At 38.5% G+C, this 18,301-nt stretch overlaps 1 protein-coding gene across 7 annotated transcripts in view; it reads left to right on the top strand.

Annotated features, from left to right (window-relative positions):
* The window catches only part of LOC126335297 (CD109 antigen-like), a 460,905-nt gene that overhangs the window by 401,489 nt on the left and 41,115 nt on the right, over positions 1-18,301 (top strand). For all 7 annotated transcript variants that reach the window (XM_049998397.1, XM_049998400.1, XM_049998393.1 and 4 more), the window contains exons 16-21: positions 951-1,068; positions 2,674-2,866; positions 3,013-3,173; positions 5,563-5,701; positions 6,960-7,078; positions 11,514-11,653. In XM_049998397.1, coding sequence (XP_049854354.1) covers positions 951-1,068; positions 2,674-2,866; positions 3,013-3,173; positions 5,563-5,701; positions 6,960-7,078; positions 11,514-11,653 — 870 coding nt within the window. The remainder of the gene's footprint in view (positions 1-950; positions 1,069-2,673; positions 2,867-3,012; positions 3,174-5,562; positions 5,702-6,959; positions 7,079-11,513; positions 11,654-18,301) is intronic.

Raw genomic sequence — 18,301 nt, 5'->3', positions numbered from 1 at the left:
GCCGTGCTACGACCACAGGTCAAGTGCACCGCATGGTCATAGCTCAAGCCCGAGCCACCAGAGTGTTGTTTCACCCTGTATCAGCATTATCCTTAATTTATGAGCATGAGTGTACATAACAAACAAACCAACATAAGGAAAAGTTGTTTAATGGTGGGATTATGTGTGAAATAGATATGGATCAAATTGACTGACTGATCCATGGCCATGTGTCACATTTTGATCTCAAGCAGGACAGCTGACCGTTGAGACAAGTGACAGTTACAAATATTAGGTGTAAAGCTTGCAGTTCACAATAATGCCAAGGAAAAGAAAAAGGTGTAGTTTGCATGCGCAGAATAGTTAAATGCTTAACCCAGTTATTTGTGTATCTCATACGTCAAGTGAAGTCTGATTTCCTACATTTACAGTGTAATGCAACAAAAGTACATACATTTTGCATTGAGAAATGATGGACTGATGCTCAATCTCTCATGTATGTTCCTGTTCTTTCTTCTTTCAAGCCTTTCAGAGTGGTTTGGCTGCATGCTCAGGAGAGAATGGGGCCAGTTGTGTGTGTATTGCATTTGTCTCTGCTTGTCACTAGTTTTGATTTGATATTAAAGTGCTTCAGGAGTGACTTGATCTGGTCTATCATAGGGTGTAGTATGGAAAATCAGTATGGTTGGCATGGAGGTTGGTTTTGAATTGGGTTGCAGTTTGTCCCAGAGATGTAATTAGTGACTTCAAATTGTTTATATCCTTGGTGGAGCATTAAAACAGTGCAGACCATGCATTCCATAATATAAGTGGAGCAAGAAGTTGTGAATTTATTAAGCTACACTATAGAAATATGCTTGTAGACACTCGGATAAACTTGATGTAAGAACAGTTTTACCTAAAAATAATTATTTTGAGCTTCTAAATATAATTTTGTACTAGTTCCGCTCATTTATTTATTATTTTTGTAGGCCAAGTGGAAAAACTTCATTGAAAAGTAAGGTTCCTGACACCATCACATCTTGGATTCTCACAGCCTTTTCAGTAGACACATTGTTTGGACTTGGTCTGATAGAAACTCCTCGAAAGGTAAGATTATTTTCTTTTTATCATATCATTTAGATTGCATAGGGTCCCGGGAAAACAGTGCAGTTCTTTATACTGTGACTTCCACTAATGTCTAGAGTCAAAGTGTTATATGAATGTACTATCTTTCAGAGGCTAGAGCTTTGTTGGAAATATGAGAATGTATATACTCTACACTGACAGGTACAAACCAAGGAAATCTCTTATTTCTGAAATTGCCACGAAGGCTCTTAACCAGTGCTCTGTTTTGGTAGTTTGTTTTACATGGAAGGTTACTTTATAAGTGACAATGTGATTCAAAGAACATCACTTTGTAATTGTGAACATTTACTGGCATGAGGTTCAAGAGTGTAGATAATATTTTCCCTTAATTGTAGGCAATTGATATGTGTTATGAATATTTTTTATAATTACCAATCTGCTTGAGAAATACAGATAAAATATTTTAATTACAGTTTAATTACAAATAAATATTGCACTCGTGTTTATAATTTGTTTTATGTAGCCCACAATCTTTTGCTTTTTAATGTGTGAAATCTTAAAAGGAAGATTCTTAGAGCTGACATTTAAGCACAGCTGGAGAGCATCAGCATGCAAATGACAGATTTTTTACTGGCATATAAAATGGATGAGGTATCTGATATAAAATGAAAAAGTGATGATCAGAATCTGAGGCTGGTGGGAATCTTGGTGTTAAATATTAAGTTTTTCCCTGATGACTTCTCCATCCAAAAGACAAATCCTGTTAACACACCATAAACTTTTAAGGTAGCTGTGTGAAAAGCTCCTTCAAATCAAGTAGGATCAAACTGTCAAACAAATATCGAGACAGAACTTAAAAATTTGGCTATTATGTGTTTACTGAGAAATTTGTAACTATGTTTCTCAGGAAATATAGATATCTCCAAGAACTAATGTTAGAAATTTTATCATTATGATATTTAGTTTTTATTTTCCTTCCACTTCCGAGTGGTTTATCATTATTAGTTTCCTTACCACTCTCAGTTAAACATATTTAAGAATATTACAACATTTTTTGTCCATGTTGGTGTAATTTAGCAAGGCATGAGGATATTTATAAAAAGTAATTTAGTTTAGTTATAGATCCTTACAGCTATATTTTACCTTTTCTTGTAAAATTTCACCTACACTGAAGGGGAAATTTAACATAAACATGTTGTTTATCCACATGTTTCACTATAACTTTGTTAAATATCATGAAATCTGCGAACACTTTTTTTTTCTTTTATTATTTCAAACAGAATTGTTTCTCCTGCTGTTGTCATCAACAAGAGCCACTGTTTTATGTATGTTTGCTGGAATGGTTGACATTTTGTTACAAAACTTACAACATTTTTATATCTTAATTGATTTGTTTCTACAGATTAAGTAAGTGTATAAGTAGATTTGGGGCTGAGATTGGATTCTGATGCTCTGTGCAGAGTATGCACTATATTAATAATATTTGCTGGCTTAAAACTTGTAGAGGAGCAGGACACTGGGTCCAATTCCAGCCAGGCAAAAACTTTTACCTTTTCATTTACTATCAAGTCTTTGGTGCTTTACTTGCTTGCTACAGCCTCTTTTGCATTCAGTAAATTTTTGCAGGTGCGAGTCTTCCGGCCATTTTTCATCTCTATCGATCTGCCATATTCTGTCATTCGTGGTGAGATTGTAGCAATACCTATAGTTGTCTTTAATTACATGGACAAGGATGTTGTAGCTGATGTTACACTCGAGAAAGTCGAGCTTGGTACCTTTGAATTTGCTGAAGTGTCAAATGAGGTCACCTCTGTGAATAGTAAGTATTAAATCTGTATAGTCTACAGCATTTTGTGTAAAATTTTCCTTTATGGATATCCACAATGAAGTTAACTGTGCTATATGCTTATGTTTACATGGCTAGAATGGATGTACCACTCACACTACATTTACTTACCATTGCAGAGGTGGAATTGTATCGTAAGAAGCAAGTTACGGTGAAAGCCAACAGTGGTTCTTCAGTATCATTCATGATAACACCTAAGAAACTGGGCCACATAACAATTCAAGTAAAAGCCAAGTCTCCTTTGGCTGGTGATGCAGTGTCGAGGCAACTGTTTGTTAAAGTAAGACATAGAACTACATACTGTCTTGTATTGGAGAACTTAACATATGTGTGGATACTGAAAAGGGTGAGGGGCAGGGGGGAGGGGGGGGGAGGGAGGGATTAGAGAGAGAGAGAGAGAGAGAAAGAGAGAGAGAGAGAATGAAAATGTTGATGAAGGGGCAGTGGTTTCCTTTTTATTTTGTGTTGGTTTCCTGCATTTTTTACATTATGTTTCTGAACGTTTTGAGGGCACTTGATATGTAAGCATTGTTGAATTTTCTCTAGAGAAATTATCTTTGTGTCTGATGACGTACATAGTATATAGGTGCTAGCTAGCCTTCTTTTGTATTAACTTTCACTTCATTAAGATGTTATTATTATTATTATTATTATTATTATTATTATTGATATCTTCATGTACATTCAGCTGCAAGGTGGTGTCTGACTGGCACAATATCTTGACAACATACATTGTTGTTATCATTATATGCTCTGATACACTTAGCTCCCAAGGTAATTGCTCTTCCTTTTACAGGTGACCTCTGACCTCTCTTGTGGCCCTCTTGTGGTCTTCCTGAAGAACTGAAAATGTTCAGTTTGCCATCCACCCCCTGTAGCTGCCGTGGATTCAGATGGATTCTGTAAATCATATGAACAGGTTCATAACCTCACCCCTGGGCCATGTCACTGCATTTGGCACTCTGCTGTAAATTCACATCCACTCCCAGCAGGATGGTCAACATTTTTTATGTCTGCCATATACAGTGCTGAAGAAATGCTTGCTTGTTCTTAATTTTTTCCCTGATCAGACTGTCCTACAGCCTGTGAAAATGAGCCAAGATTGTCTTCTCCTTGTAACTCACGGAATGCCTGTACTCCACATAGGGGTTGACGACTGCAGATATACTGAGTTGACCCTTCTTGGTGTGGCATTGGTGTTCCACGTATAGGATCTCAACTGCTCATACTCTTCAAACATATAGGCTTAATGCTGCTATATGAAGTGGACTGAAAACATTGTAGAGAATATATGGAAGATGGTGGGAACTGTTGTAAAGTGTGGGATAGTGGGAACTGTTGTAAAGTGTGGAAACCAATATACAATCTTATCATTTGACAGGGTGACAATTCTTATGGAAAACTTGGCATTCTCAAGGAAGTATATTTTACCTGGAAAAATCAGGGAAATCCTAAGGAATTTCATAAAATCTCAGGAAATTCTGCATTTTTAACCTACATCTACATCGATTATCTGCAAGTCACCATAAGATGCGTGGCGGAGGATACCCTGTACCACTACTTGTCATTTCCTCTCCTGTTCCACTTGCAAATGGAGCGAGGGAAAAACGCCTGTCCTTGCATCTCCATATGAGCCCTAATTTTGTGTATCTTATCTTCGCGGTCTTTATGTGTGATGTATGTTGACGAGAGCAGAATCATTCAGCAGTTAGCTTCTGATGCCAGCTCTCTAAATTTTCTTAATAGTGTTTCCCAAAAAGAATGCCACCTTCCCTCCAGGGATTCCTGTTTGAGTTCCGAAAGCATCTCCGTAACACTTATGTTTTGTTTGAACCTATCAGTATCAAGTCTAGCAGACCCCCCCCCCCCCCCTACCCCCCCTCTGAATTGCTTCGATGTCTTCCTTCAGTCTGACCTGGTATGGATCCTAAACACTCGAGCATTGAAATAGAATTTTATTGAGTTTTATAAGTCACAAATCTTAAAATACTTAGTATTTCAAAATGTGTTGTGAACATTATTCCATATAAATTATTGATGTTTAAAAACTGTCTTTAAACTACTGCTTATTGTTATCATTGATATGCAGGTGAGCTGCGAGGAAAGAAAAGTCATTATTGTGGAATGCTCACACTCACACTCTCCTCTTCACCATTGATTTCTGAGGATCTTCTTGACACCATCTACATCCTCGCAACTGGAATTCCCAGGAAATTTTGCATCCAAGTAGCTGCTCTGTTTGATGGCTTTTGGTGTCACACTTAAATCCGATTGTAGGAATTCAGGGTAGTGTTGCTAGGATAGTTTATTTGCCAGTGTTACTGAAAGCCTTCGTGTGTTTGTAAAGGAAGATGACATCTACAGTTGAGAGGCAGGTGTATAAGTTTTGTTGTTGTTGTTGTTGTTGTTGTTGTTGTCTTCTGTGAGAAGACTAGTTGATGCAGCTCTGCATACTAACCTATACTTTGGAAAACTCTTCATTGCTGCACAAGTACTGCAACCTTCTTACTTTACTTAAGCTTTAGTTTCCCTGTGTATATTTGTGTATAACGATTATTTGCCTAATTTTACTTAGAGATGATTCATAGATTTCAGTGAAAGAACTCTTCTGACCATTCTGGCACACCGTTGCTGTGCTAAATGTCTGTTATTACTTTTTTTTGTTTCAGGCTGAAGGGGAGACACAGTACCGAAATAAAGCATTCTTCATTGATCTCAGAAGCACCAACAGTCACAAAACCAATGTCACATTAGAGATTCCTAGAAGTTCAGTTCCAGGGTCAGAGCAAATTGAGGTTTCAGCTGTCGGTAAGTGCTACAAATGAAGATTTACAATTTCATGTTGTTTGTGGTATCTATGAGGTGGAAGGTGGGGAGGAGGAGGAGGAGGAAATTAACCTGTGGTTCAGATCCTGTAGCAGATTGTGGCTGGATAAGTCAGTTCAAAAAAGGTAAAGGCTTACTGGCTTACTATTTGCAGCGGGACTATGCCAAGTAAAGTTGTGTAGTCCTAAACATGCCCTTACGTCCATTGAATTGATGACAACTTTGTCAGTTGTTCTTTCTTACAAGCGTTTTGTGGTAGTACAAAGAATGTGATGATAAATACGACTTTATTGAAAAGTTTATTCAGTGTGGGTCTGTTGGGTATCATGACCGCATTTTACTTGAATAAATTATCATAGATGGTCGTGTCCAGTCACTAATTGTGTATACTTTTTCATTTGAAGCTCATCTTCAAGTTAGGCATATAGAAGTTTAGAGTATAATGCTTGGCACTGGAGCTTGGTTCTTGTAGCGGTATGGGTGGTGTTTCTGTAAAGATCTGACTGCTCCAAATTCCATTGCCATTTAGTTGTAGTGTTGATCACTATGCACTATGTCTCATCAAAAAACATCTGTACAAGTGCTGTAGAACTATAATATAGTTCAAAGATCTTAGACAGAAGATAACTTTTTGTATGAATGCATAGTCTTACAATGATATGAGTGAATAAATCTTCACAGGCTTCTAGCAGTGTCATATGGTTATACATCTACAAGCTTTTGGCTAATGGTCGTTGGCCATTATCAAGTGGTAACAGAGTGCCTCATGATTGCTGGTCTTATTGTTAATTAGCCATGATACTTGCGATGATGATCCCATTGTGAATAGTATAAACCAAGTGGTTTTTACATGAGAAGTGGACTATAAATTTTACTGTTAATTGGAATTCACAGGCATCAATCTCTGAAAGCTGAGTCAAAAGGTGATAGGAATTGTAGCAAGTGCAAACATGAAGTTTTTGTTCCAGTAAATATTTTAGGTGAAATTGTTAGTCAGTTACCTAAATTTCTTGTGCTGCAGTTTTGTTTTAACACTAAACTGTCTTTGAAAATTTGCCAGTATGGGTAATACCATTACTTCCAGCAAATTGGTATTTTTGTATTTCCATGAGTGTAAGTACTTTTGTTTTTAAAAAATTTGTGTTTTGTAAAAGTGATGTTTTATGCTACCCTTTCCGATAATATTTAAAAAATGCAGTCTTATCTATAATGGTGCGTAAAGATACGTAATGTTTTGCAGGTGACATATTGGGACCTAGTATTTTCAATCTTGACAAGCTCATTAAGATGCCATATGGCTGTGGTGAGCAGAATATGTTGAATTTTGTACCCAACATTGTTGTAATGGAATATCTCAAGGTTAGTACTCAACTTTATATTATGATTATTGTCTTGTAGATAACAGATAAGTTTAAGATTTGAAGATTTTAGAATGGTAGTGCCAAATCTGGTATATTATTGTACTTTAAAATTCTGTATTGACCATTTTACAGTTGTGTTGTAAGTATTGGACAAATCGTGTGTGTATATTGCTATTTCAGTGGTTCACAGGTTATGACAAAAGCTTGTAGGGATGTTTTGTAGTACAGTTATACTTTAGTCTCATAGTTCATTGCTGTCTCAGTCTCCCCTCACCACAAAATATAACTTGTCATCACACCCATTTGTAATGCACCAAAGGTGGGTATGAACAGTGTAGGAAAAGACAGATTGCTTTGTACCGTAAAGAAGTTACGTTAACTTACAGACAGGCACAACTAAAATGCACTCACATATAGCTTTTGGTCACAGCACTATTCACAAAACACACACACACACACACACACACACACACACACACACACACACACACATACATATATGCATGCAAGTACACCTCACCCACACACATGACCACCAACTCCGTCATCTTGGGCCGGAATGCAACTTCACATGGGATGCAAGCAGTAATCTGGAGAGGATGGTGAAGGGAAAGGGGAAAGGATAGTAGTGTATGGGTGGGGAGAGAGATGAATGCTGTCTGGTAGAGTGTTCAGGGACTAGACTGTTAACAGGCACAGTTGTTAGCCAGAGAGGTGGGGAAAAAAAGGAGAGTAGTGGGGAAATGTGGGTGGGTACATCAGCAGAGGGCTGCAAATAAACAGGGTGGGAGATGAGAATAGGGAGGAGATGATAGGTCAGAGGGGGTGGAAACTGTTGGGTGGAGGGTATGGGGACAGTGTGTTACTGTAGGTTGTGGCCAATATAATTACGGGAGTGGAGAATGTGTTGTAAGGTCAACTCCCATCTTGGTTGCTCAGAAAAGCTATTGGAGGAGGGAAGGACCCAGGTGGCTTGGGTATGATTTTAATAATAATAATAATAATAATAATAATAATAATAATGTGAACTGTAAAAGTAATATACAAATGTTTTAATACGATGAGTGTGAATTGTTTAATCATCCTAAAATATGTAAAAGATTTCAGTGTGATACTAATAATAAATAATAATAATAAATACTAATATTAATAATTTGTGTACACTAGCGAAAAATACTTAATTTAGCATAACACCCAAGAAATTGTGATTCAGATAACTATGGGTTTTGAAAAGCATACACCTGAAAATTTGAAAAGTATGTGTGTCACACAATTAATTTCAAAAACTATAATAGCAACAAAATCGTACAACTTTGATAATTTCATAATTTGAAGTCAAAGTGAACACCCGTAGTCATTATCATTATTTCTTTAAATACCAAGATTTTGAAGACTGGTCTGCAAACTGTGGCTATACAGGTGTTTGAATGAGGGGAATCCTGTTCCTTTAAGTTGTTTCCACCTATATTCAGTGAAGTCTCTCTTCTTAGTGGAGTGTCTTCTCCTTTCTGTCATCCCATACTCAAGTTCATGTAGTTTGCCAGTTCTGCCTGTCGATTCACAAAATATTTGCTGTTGACAGCAGGTAGATCAGCCTGTGCAAATGTCCCTTTACCTAGCTGGAATGTTCTCCACAGCTGGTTAGTCTGCAAGCCTGTCCAAATGACCAGCTTCTACCATGAGTAACTGAAAAGTATCCTGCATTAAACATGGACTGAATTCCTTTTCAGTTTTGAGACTCTTACGCTTTATTCTCCATAAGTTAGTTTTGTAATTTGGAAATTGTTGTAAGTAAAAATATAAACTCTTCTCCAAAACTTTGAGGGGTTGGGTCATGAACCCCAAATACCCCCCCCCCCCCCCCCCCCCCCTTGCCCCCTACTTTCTTTTTAATAGACACTTGCTACACATTCAAGCAATACTCTAAGATGCATGCGTGAGTGTTTAGTCTCCTTTATAGATTGACTGCACTTTCCAAATAATCCTACCAACTGACCCAAGTCTTCAGCTGTTTTACCTCTGATTGGGCCCATCTGATCATTTCATATCCTTTCATATCCTCACTAACTGGTAACAAACAGGTAGTTCTACGAATCAATTGACTCCAGTTGTGACTCACAGATGTTGTAATAGTGGGAGAATGTTTTAATACATAGAAAGTGCACAGTTCAACATTTTTGAACATTTGAAGTAAATTGCCAATTTTGCACCTCTTTGAGTCCTGTCAGGATCTAACTGGATATTTGTTTACAGATATTTTCATCTTTTTGACATGTAGAAATTAGGCACATGTTTGGTATAAAAGAGTGGCAATATGGAGGGTACTCAGAAACAAAAGTAGTTCATGCTGTCAGTAACTTTATTCATTTTCATTATTATTATTATTATTATTATTATTATTATTATTATTGGTGTGCTTCAGCATTGTTGTGCTATAGAAAGCAAAAGTTGGGTTGGCTCAATGCTTGAATTATTTTGAGTGTCTGTGTAATGTCATGTTCCATTCATCATTTCATAGTCTGGCTTTTCTTTTCCTTTTGTGTTTTATTTATTAATTTTTTAAAATTTGAGACCCCATGTTGTATCACTTTTGGTATAGGGATATTCAGTATTTTATTTTCTATAAGGTACAACTGACATACAAAAACACAGTTTTTTCAAGTGACCCAAACATGTTTCAGCACCTCCATGCCATCCTCGTGGGTTTTCTTTATTGAATCTTAATTTTACATTACAATCTTAGATAGGTCATTTGCACATTATCCTGTACTAGTAGCTTGTCATGTTTTGCTTTGGCAGGTCCTTTTTCTTTTGCGTTCTCATGAGTTGTTGAGAGGCACACATGATAATAAATGTATTTTGTAGAATTTCATTTGTAATGAAATTTTTCACTTCACCACAACACAGTGTAAACTTTACTTTACTTCATCAAATCACAGCGTAAACTTTATGGATAACAAAGCTTACACTGTGTTCTGGTGAAGTGGAAAGTGTTCACTACTAACAAAGTTATACAGAATATGTGTATCACTTGTGTGTGCTATCTCTCAATAACTCATGAGAGAGCAAAAGGAAAAGAATTTGCGAAACCAAAATAAGACAAGCTACCAGTACCTGATAATGTACAAAAGGTCTTATATGGATTGTTCCAAAAGTCTCTCCGCAGTGCCGTGTGATTGTTTGCCTGCCTGGGTTTTTCAACAAAACAATAAACACACAACGATACTGCAGTGATATTCTGTACCCATTCATAGCAGAACTTGTGTTAAGTGAAATACTGAATGGTTATTTTCAACAAGATGGTGCAACCATGCATACAGCTTGCGTTTCAATGTCACTGCTTGCTTATGTTTTTGGTGATCGCGTAATTTCACAGGGACTTTGGCCCCCCACGATCGCCTGACCTAACACCACGTGACTTTTTCTTCTGGGGTGCAGCGAAAGCAACTGTCTATAAAAACCGACCAAAATCCATGGATGAATTGAAAATTGCAATATCCACTTTCACTGCTTCTGTTACAGAAGAAATGTTACAGCTTATGTTTGGAAACATGATTAGATGAATTGAATTGTGTATTCATTAACAGGGGGGGGGGGGGGGGGGGGCACTTTCAACATTTAATGTGAAAAGTTGTTAGCAAAAATGAATATTCAATAAATTAACTTTTATTTCACTGAGTTTCATTTCGGTATATTCACTGCAGCATACAGCACGCGCTGCTATCAGTCATACAGCACTACAGAGAGACTTTTTGAACACCGCGTATAAGCATGTAATGTAAATTAAGATTCGATTAAAGAAACACTCGCTGATAATGGCATAGAGGTGCTGAATCATGTTTGGGGCACATAAAAAACGGTGTTTTTTTTATATCAGGTGGGCCTTATATCCAAAAATTTTAATTGTAAACATGGGAAATACAAGAGCAGCAAGTCCAAATGATGAGCCACTATTTTATTCTGATAAGACAGGAACTTGTTGCTGTGCCTTGGCTAGAATACTTTACTGTTAAATCAGAGTTTGTAGCCTTTAATAGTACTGTTAAGACACCATATGCCATTTACATTTATTTGGAGTGTAGTGTATACAAAGAAAAACCTTCTTCACTCCAGTGATAACCACATACCACATGAACATTTATCTAGCCAGGTTTAACATTTCCTTTATTTGATGCTATGATACATAAGGTCTTCCTACAGATTCCAGGCACAGAGGGTAAGTATGCTAATACCTCTCTCTCTCTCTCTCTCTCTCTCTCTCTCTCTCTCTCTGTCCCCCGTGTGTGTGTATGAAAAAACACAAACTCTGAATTTCACATATACTCACTATTATGCGACTGTCATTTTAATATTGAGTATCTCCTTTTTGTATGTGTTGTGAAAGGAATACCTTATAAGAAAATTGGATGGTAAATCATGTCTGATTGTTTCAGAACACAGACCAGCTGACACCTGCTGTCGAAACCAAAGCTTTGAAACACATGGAAAAAGGCTATCAACAAGAGCTTACATATCGCCGTGATGATGGTTCCTTCAGTGCATTTGGCAACAGTGACCAGCATGGAAGCACATGGTTTGTAAAAAGCTGCTTGTATCTTGTAAAAAAATATGCAATTCCCTCTATGTTGTTGTTGTTGTTGTTGTTGTCTTCAGTCCTAAGACTGGTTTGATGCAGCTCTCCATGCTACTCTATCCTGTGCAAGCTGCTTCATCTCCCAGTACCTACTGCAACCTACATCCTTCTGAATCTGCTTAGTGTATTCATCTCTTGGTCTCCCTCTACGATTTTTACCCTCCACGCTGCCCTCCAATGCTAAATTTGTGATCCCTTGATGCCTCAAAACATGTCCTACCAACCGATCCCTTCTTCTAGTCAAGTTGTGCCACAAACTTCTCTTCTCCCCAATCCTATTCAATACCTCCTCATTAGTTACGTGATCTACCCATCTAATCTTCAGCATTCTTCTGTAGCACCACATTTCGAAAGCTTCTATTCTCTTCTTGTCCATACTAGTTATCGTCCATGTTTCACTTCCATACATGGCTACACTCCAAACAAATACTTTCAGAAACGACTTCCTGATACATAAATCTATATTCGATGTTAACAAACTTCTCTTCTTCAGAAACGCTTTCCTTGCCATTGCCAGTCTACATTTTATATCCTCTCTACTTCGACCATCATCAGTTATTTTACTTCCTAAATAGCAAAACTCCTTTACTACTTTAAGTGTCTCATTTCCTAATCTAATTCCCTCAGCATCACCCGATTTAATTGGACTACATTCCATTATCCTCGTTTTGCTTTTGTTGATGTTCATCTTATATCCTCTTTTCAAGACACTGTCCATTCCGTTCAACTGCTCTTCCAAGTCCTTTGCCGTCTCTGACAGAATTACAATGTCATCGGCGAACCTCAAAGTTTTTACTTCTTCTCCATGAATTTTAATACCTACTCCAAATTTTTCTTTTGTTTCCTTTACTGCTTGCTCAATATACAGATTGAATAACATCGGGGACAGGCTACAACCCTGTCTCACTCCTTTCCCAACCACTGCTTCCCTTTCATGCCCCTCGACTCTTATGACCACCATCTGGTTTCTGTACAAATTGTAAATAGCGTTTCGCTCCCTGTATTTTACCCATGCCACCTTCAGAATTAGAAAGAGAGTATTCCAGTCAACATTGTCAAAAGCTTTCTCTAAGTCTACAAATGCTAGAAACGTAGGTTTGCCTTTTCTTAATCTTTCTTCTAAGATAAGTCGTAAGGTCAGTATTGCCTCACGTGTTCCAACATTTCTATGGAATCCAAACTGATCCTCTCCGAGCTCCGCATCTACCAGTTTTTCCATTCGTCTGTAAAGAATTCGCGTTAGTGTTTTGCAGGTGTGACTTATTAAACGGATAGTTCGGTAATTTTCACATCTGTCAGCACCTGCTTTCTTTGGGATTGGAGTTATTATATTCTTCTTGAAGTCTGAGGGTATTTCGCCTGTTTCATACATCTTGCTCACTAGATGGTAGAGTTTTGTCAGGACTGGCTCTCCCAAGGCTGTCAGTAGTTCCAATGGTATGTTGTCTTCTCCGGGGACCTTGTTTCGACTCAGGTCTTTCAGTGCTCTGTCAAACTCTTCACGCAGTATCTTACCTCCCATTTCGTCTTCATCTACATCCTCTTCCATTTCCATAATATTGTCCTCAAGTACATTGCCCTTGTATAAACCTTCTATATACTCCTTCCACCTTTCTGCCTTCCCTTCTTTGCTTAGAACTGGGTTTCCATCAAGGCTCTTGATATTCATACACGTGGTTCTCTTCTCTCCAAAGGTCTCTTTAATTTTCCTGTAGGCAGTATCTATCTTACCCCTAGTGAGATAAGCTTCTACATCCTTGCATTTGTCCTCTAGCCATCCCTGCTTAGCCATTTTGCACTTCCTGTCGATCTCATTTTTGAGACGTTTGTATTCTTTTTTGCCTGCTTCATTTACTGCATTTTTATATTTTCTCCTTTCATCAATTAAATTCAATATTTCTTCTGTTACCCAAGGATTTCTAGCAGCCCTCATCTTTTTACCTACTTTATCCTCTGCTGCCTTCACTACTTCATCCTTCAGAGCTACCCATTCTTCTTCTACTGTGTTTCTTTCCCCCATTGCTGTCAATTGTTCCCTTATGCTCTCCTTGAAACTCTGTACAACCTCTGGTTCTTTCAGCTTATCCAGATCCCATGTCCTTAAATTTCCACCTTTTTGCAGTTTCTTCAGTTTTAACCTACAGGTCATAGCCAATAGATTGTGGTCAGAGTCCACATCTGCCCCTGGAAATGCCCTACAATTTAAAACCTGATTCCTAAATCTCTGTCTTACCATTATATAATCTATCTGATACCTTTTAGTATCTCCAGGATTCTTCCATGTATACAACCTTCTTTTATGATTCTTGAACCAAGTGTTAGCTATGATTAAGTTATGCTCTGTGCAAAATTCTACCAGACGGCTTCCTCTTTCATTTCTTATCCCCAATCCATAATCACCTACTATGTTTCCTTCTCTCCCTTTTTCTACTGACGAATTCCAGACACCCATGACTATTAAATTTTCGTCTCCCTTCACTACCTGAATAATTTCTTTTATCTCATCATACATTTCATCAATTTCTTCATCCTCTGCAGAGCTAGTTGGCATATAAACTTGTACTATTGTAGTAGGCATGGGCTTTGTGTCTATCTTGGCCACAATAATGCGTTCACTATGCTGTTTGTAGTAGCTTACCCGCACTCCTATTTTTTTATTCATTATTAAACCTACTCCTACATTACCCCTATTTGATTTTGTATTTATAACCCTGTATTCACCTGACCAAAAGTCTTGTTCCTCCTGCCACCGAACTTCACTAATTCCCACTATATCTAACTTTAACCTATCCATTTCCCTTTTTAAATTTTCTAACCTACCTGCCCGATTAAGGGATCTGACATTCCACGCTCCGATCTGTAGAACGCCAGTTTTCTTTCTCCTGGTAACGACGTCCTCCTGAGTAGTCCCCGCCCGGAGATCCGAATGGGGGACTATTTTACCTCCGGAATATTTTACCCAAGAGGACGTCATCATCATTTAATCATACAGTAAAGCTGCATGTCCTCGGGAAAAATTACGGCTGTAGTTTCCCCTTGCTTTCAGCCGTTCGCAGTACCAGCACAGCAAGGCCGTTTTGGTTAATGTTGCAAGGCCAGATCAGTCAATAATCCAGACTGTTGCCCCTGCAACTACTGAAAAGGCTGCTGCCCCTCTTCGGGAACCACACGTTTGTCTGGCCTCTCAACAGATACCCCTCCGTTGTGGTTGCACCTACGGTACGGCCATCTGTATCGCTGAGGCACGCAAGCCTCCCCACCAACGGCAAGGTCCATTGTTCATGGGGGGGGGGGGGGGGGCTCTATGTTATCAAGCAGATATTACTGTTAATTAAGTGATATTGAAATTAAGTGTCATGAAATCTCTTTGCCTACTGAATCCAGGACCTACTTTGGAGGGCATTGTTTGTTATTATGCCAGAGTGTACACTGATGCAGTGTCATAATGCCAGTTATTTCTTGATCTAAGGTTCACTGACTAACTGTTACAGGTCCATGTAAATGATTCTGTGGTATTACCTACAAACCCTATGAAGTAGTGTATTTATTGGTATGGCTGCCTTCAAAATATTTGTAAACTGACACCTCAGTTTGTTTTCATGTGTTAGTTCTGATACACTGGAGATGAATTTTTTTCCATGTGGGATCTAAGGCTTAGGTTGGGTCTTTGAGGGGACGAGTCCAGCAAATCCATCTTATTGTCTTCTTCTAATCATTATGCAAAGTGGTATTTGTTTCCTTGTTGCACAAGTCCTGAAATACCAATACACTACTCCTGATTTATTGTCATGACACATTTAGTCCTTAATAGTTCACCACATTCACACCTAAGCAAGTGCCACTACATGTACCACAATCCGATGTATCACAAACCCAACATCCATTTCTCCACTGGCTAATAATGGCATTATTTGGGCTACACTAAACAAAGTTGCACGTTAACAATTGTGAAAGGCTTGTCAATTTCCAAGCTCGACATTCCATTGTCCAGTATTGCATGTTCTTTCTTATAACCAATGGTTTCTGAGCAGTTTCACTGACCTTTGTATCCAAACTGTGAAGGAAGTCTTCTGCAATAGTTAACAAAGATATGTAATGATTTATTCATAATTTAGGAAATCACTGTAGGTATTATATGACTTTTATTATTTCAGCTGTAACATGACCGATAACAGCAAAAGTAAAGGGGTTACAAAATGTAGACTAGCAATATTGAGAAAACATTAAATTTTTTAACTCTGATGTGAATTTAAGAGTCAGGAAGTATTTCTGAAAGTATTTGTGTGGAGTGTACCGTAATATTGAGTTGAGAAGTGGACAAGTAGCACAGACAAGAAGACAAGTGCTCTACTGACTGAGCATCCGAATAGGCTATGACTCATGGTCTGCTCTCACACCTTCACTTCTGCCAGTATCTCACTCCTGCTTTCCAAACTTTACAGAACTTCTCCTGCATGTGATGCGGGACTAGCACTTCTGGATGAAAGGATATTGCAGAGACTTGGCTTAGCCACAGTGTAGGGATTGGTCCCTAAATTAATTTTGACAGTGAGTCAAACCAGATCTCAAACTGGGGTCTCATGTTTGAGTCCCAGTCAGGCACACAGTGTTAACTTGCTAAGAAGTTTCAGATAATCGCACAATCAGCTGCAGAGAGAAAATTCATTCTTGAAACCGTACCTTCATTGGGGAGGGAGGAGAGAGTGGGAGCTTGGCAAGGTTAAAAAGAAGGGACAGGTCACTTAGACCACAAGATCAGAGAGACCCACCTGTATTGGGGATGAGGATAGATAAAGATGAAAGGAGTGGGGGGCAGATATTAGCTTGGTATAGGAAACAAAGGTTTGAGTATAATACATAGGTAAAAGTGAACCTAGGTTGCAGTAGTTACATAACTGTGAAGACACTCCTACAACAGAAACCAGCACCAATTAGTCTTTAGACTGAGGAACACAACAATCCAAAGCAATTACTAGTTTCATTTAAATCATGTGAAATATTTCAGATGAACATCCAAAGTTTCGGATTTGTACAATAATGTGCCGCTGCAGGTGATCAGTTGTAAAAGGTGACTCATTGTGACTGAAAATACTTCTATCATTTTGTTGTGGTTCTTCAGTTTTTCTACAATGTAGATCGTGATTGAAAAGTTCTCAGGCAATTGGCTGTGTTGTTGTTGTGCAACATTTCAAAAACAGAAAGAGTTTTCACAATCAGGTGTGTTGCCAGGCTGATATCAGGGAGGGGGGGGGGGTCATTGTCCCCTTATAACTGTGGGTGTCCCCCACTCCCTCCACGTAACTAGCAGCCCCAGTGCCATGTTGGCTGTCTTCCTCTCTTTCCAGAACCTCCAGTGTTCCAATGTCTGTCTTATAGTTTGCAGTTTGCCTTGTTGGGGTTGTTAGACAGAATGGCATCGAGTCAAGAACGGTGGATAGGCATGGACCTGGGGCCTAATGCTTGATCCACTAGTAGGCATTTGGAATGAGGTATGAAGAGACACTCCCCAGCCATCAGTTCCTTAGCATGCCTCTTGGTGACAATTCGGTCTGTTGAGTATGTTTGTTACAAAGATCCAGGCATCTGTAGAAGGACTTACCATTCACATTTGTGTCTTCACTTACATACATTTCAAGCATAGTCAACAACACACGTATCTCTGATGGGCAAGGTGTTCTCAGACTCAGTCAAGTATGCTAGATGAGTCACCAGTGCAGCTGTAGGGCTCAGTCCACTGGCAATAGTCTCCAAGGATAAATCCTGTGTGATGTTAAGTTTACGACTCCAGAAACAAGGGGGGGGGGAGGAATGCTGTGTTCATAATACGAGAGATGATTATGCAACTATCTCTCAACTTACTTTGTGCCAGGTACTTCATAATTTGCTCAACTCGTACTGGATAAAAGCTGGGGCAGTTTCATGTGGAATAAAAGCATGTAATAATATCAAAGGAAGTCTGCTGATTTGAATCACTTTGCAAAAGTTCAGTGGGCTGTCCTGCCTGTAATACATTACAGCTCAGATCTGGATACTTTAAAGCACATCTTTCAGCACTGCATGAAACTTTCACTTTGGTATAAAATATTTACTGTTATAAAATAAATTGAAAGATAGAACCTGTATGCCTAGTTGTTGCTGAAACCTTCTTCCTAACATTTTGCTGACAACTCTCTTACCTCCTCAGCTAACCAGATACACAATTTTAATATGCCAAGAAATTTTAAAACAGTGTACACTTTGGTGCAGAGTGGAAACTTCTCACTGAAATCGACCTGTAAGCTGTGGCGAAACAGTTGTCCGCCACATCCCTCTTCCCAGAGTTGCTACTCTGTCAAAAGGAGCTTCTGTGCACCAAGCAAAATATATAATGGCAGATGGAAGCTATGAAGTGGGTGGTGAGGTGTGTACAGTTTCTTGGTCACAAGAGCATTGCCTGTGGCCAGTAAGGTGAGGTCCAGAATAGTCCTGATGTTGTGCATAGTTTTGAGCTCTTGGGTTTTAAACTATTGGGAATTAGAACAGCACTTGGTACAGGGAAATGAGTGTTGAAACTGCTACCAAACAGAAATACTGTACATCATTGACTAT

Source organism: Schistocerca gregaria, chromosome 2, assembly GCF_023897955.1.
Source record: "Schistocerca gregaria isolate iqSchGreg1 chromosome 2, iqSchGreg1.2, whole genome shotgun sequence".
Classification (NCBI taxonomy): Eukaryota; Metazoa; Arthropoda; class Insecta; order Orthoptera; family Acrididae; genus Schistocerca; species Schistocerca gregaria.
Note: the sequence above shows the minus strand (reverse complement) of the source record. Positions and strands in the feature narration are given on the sequence as shown.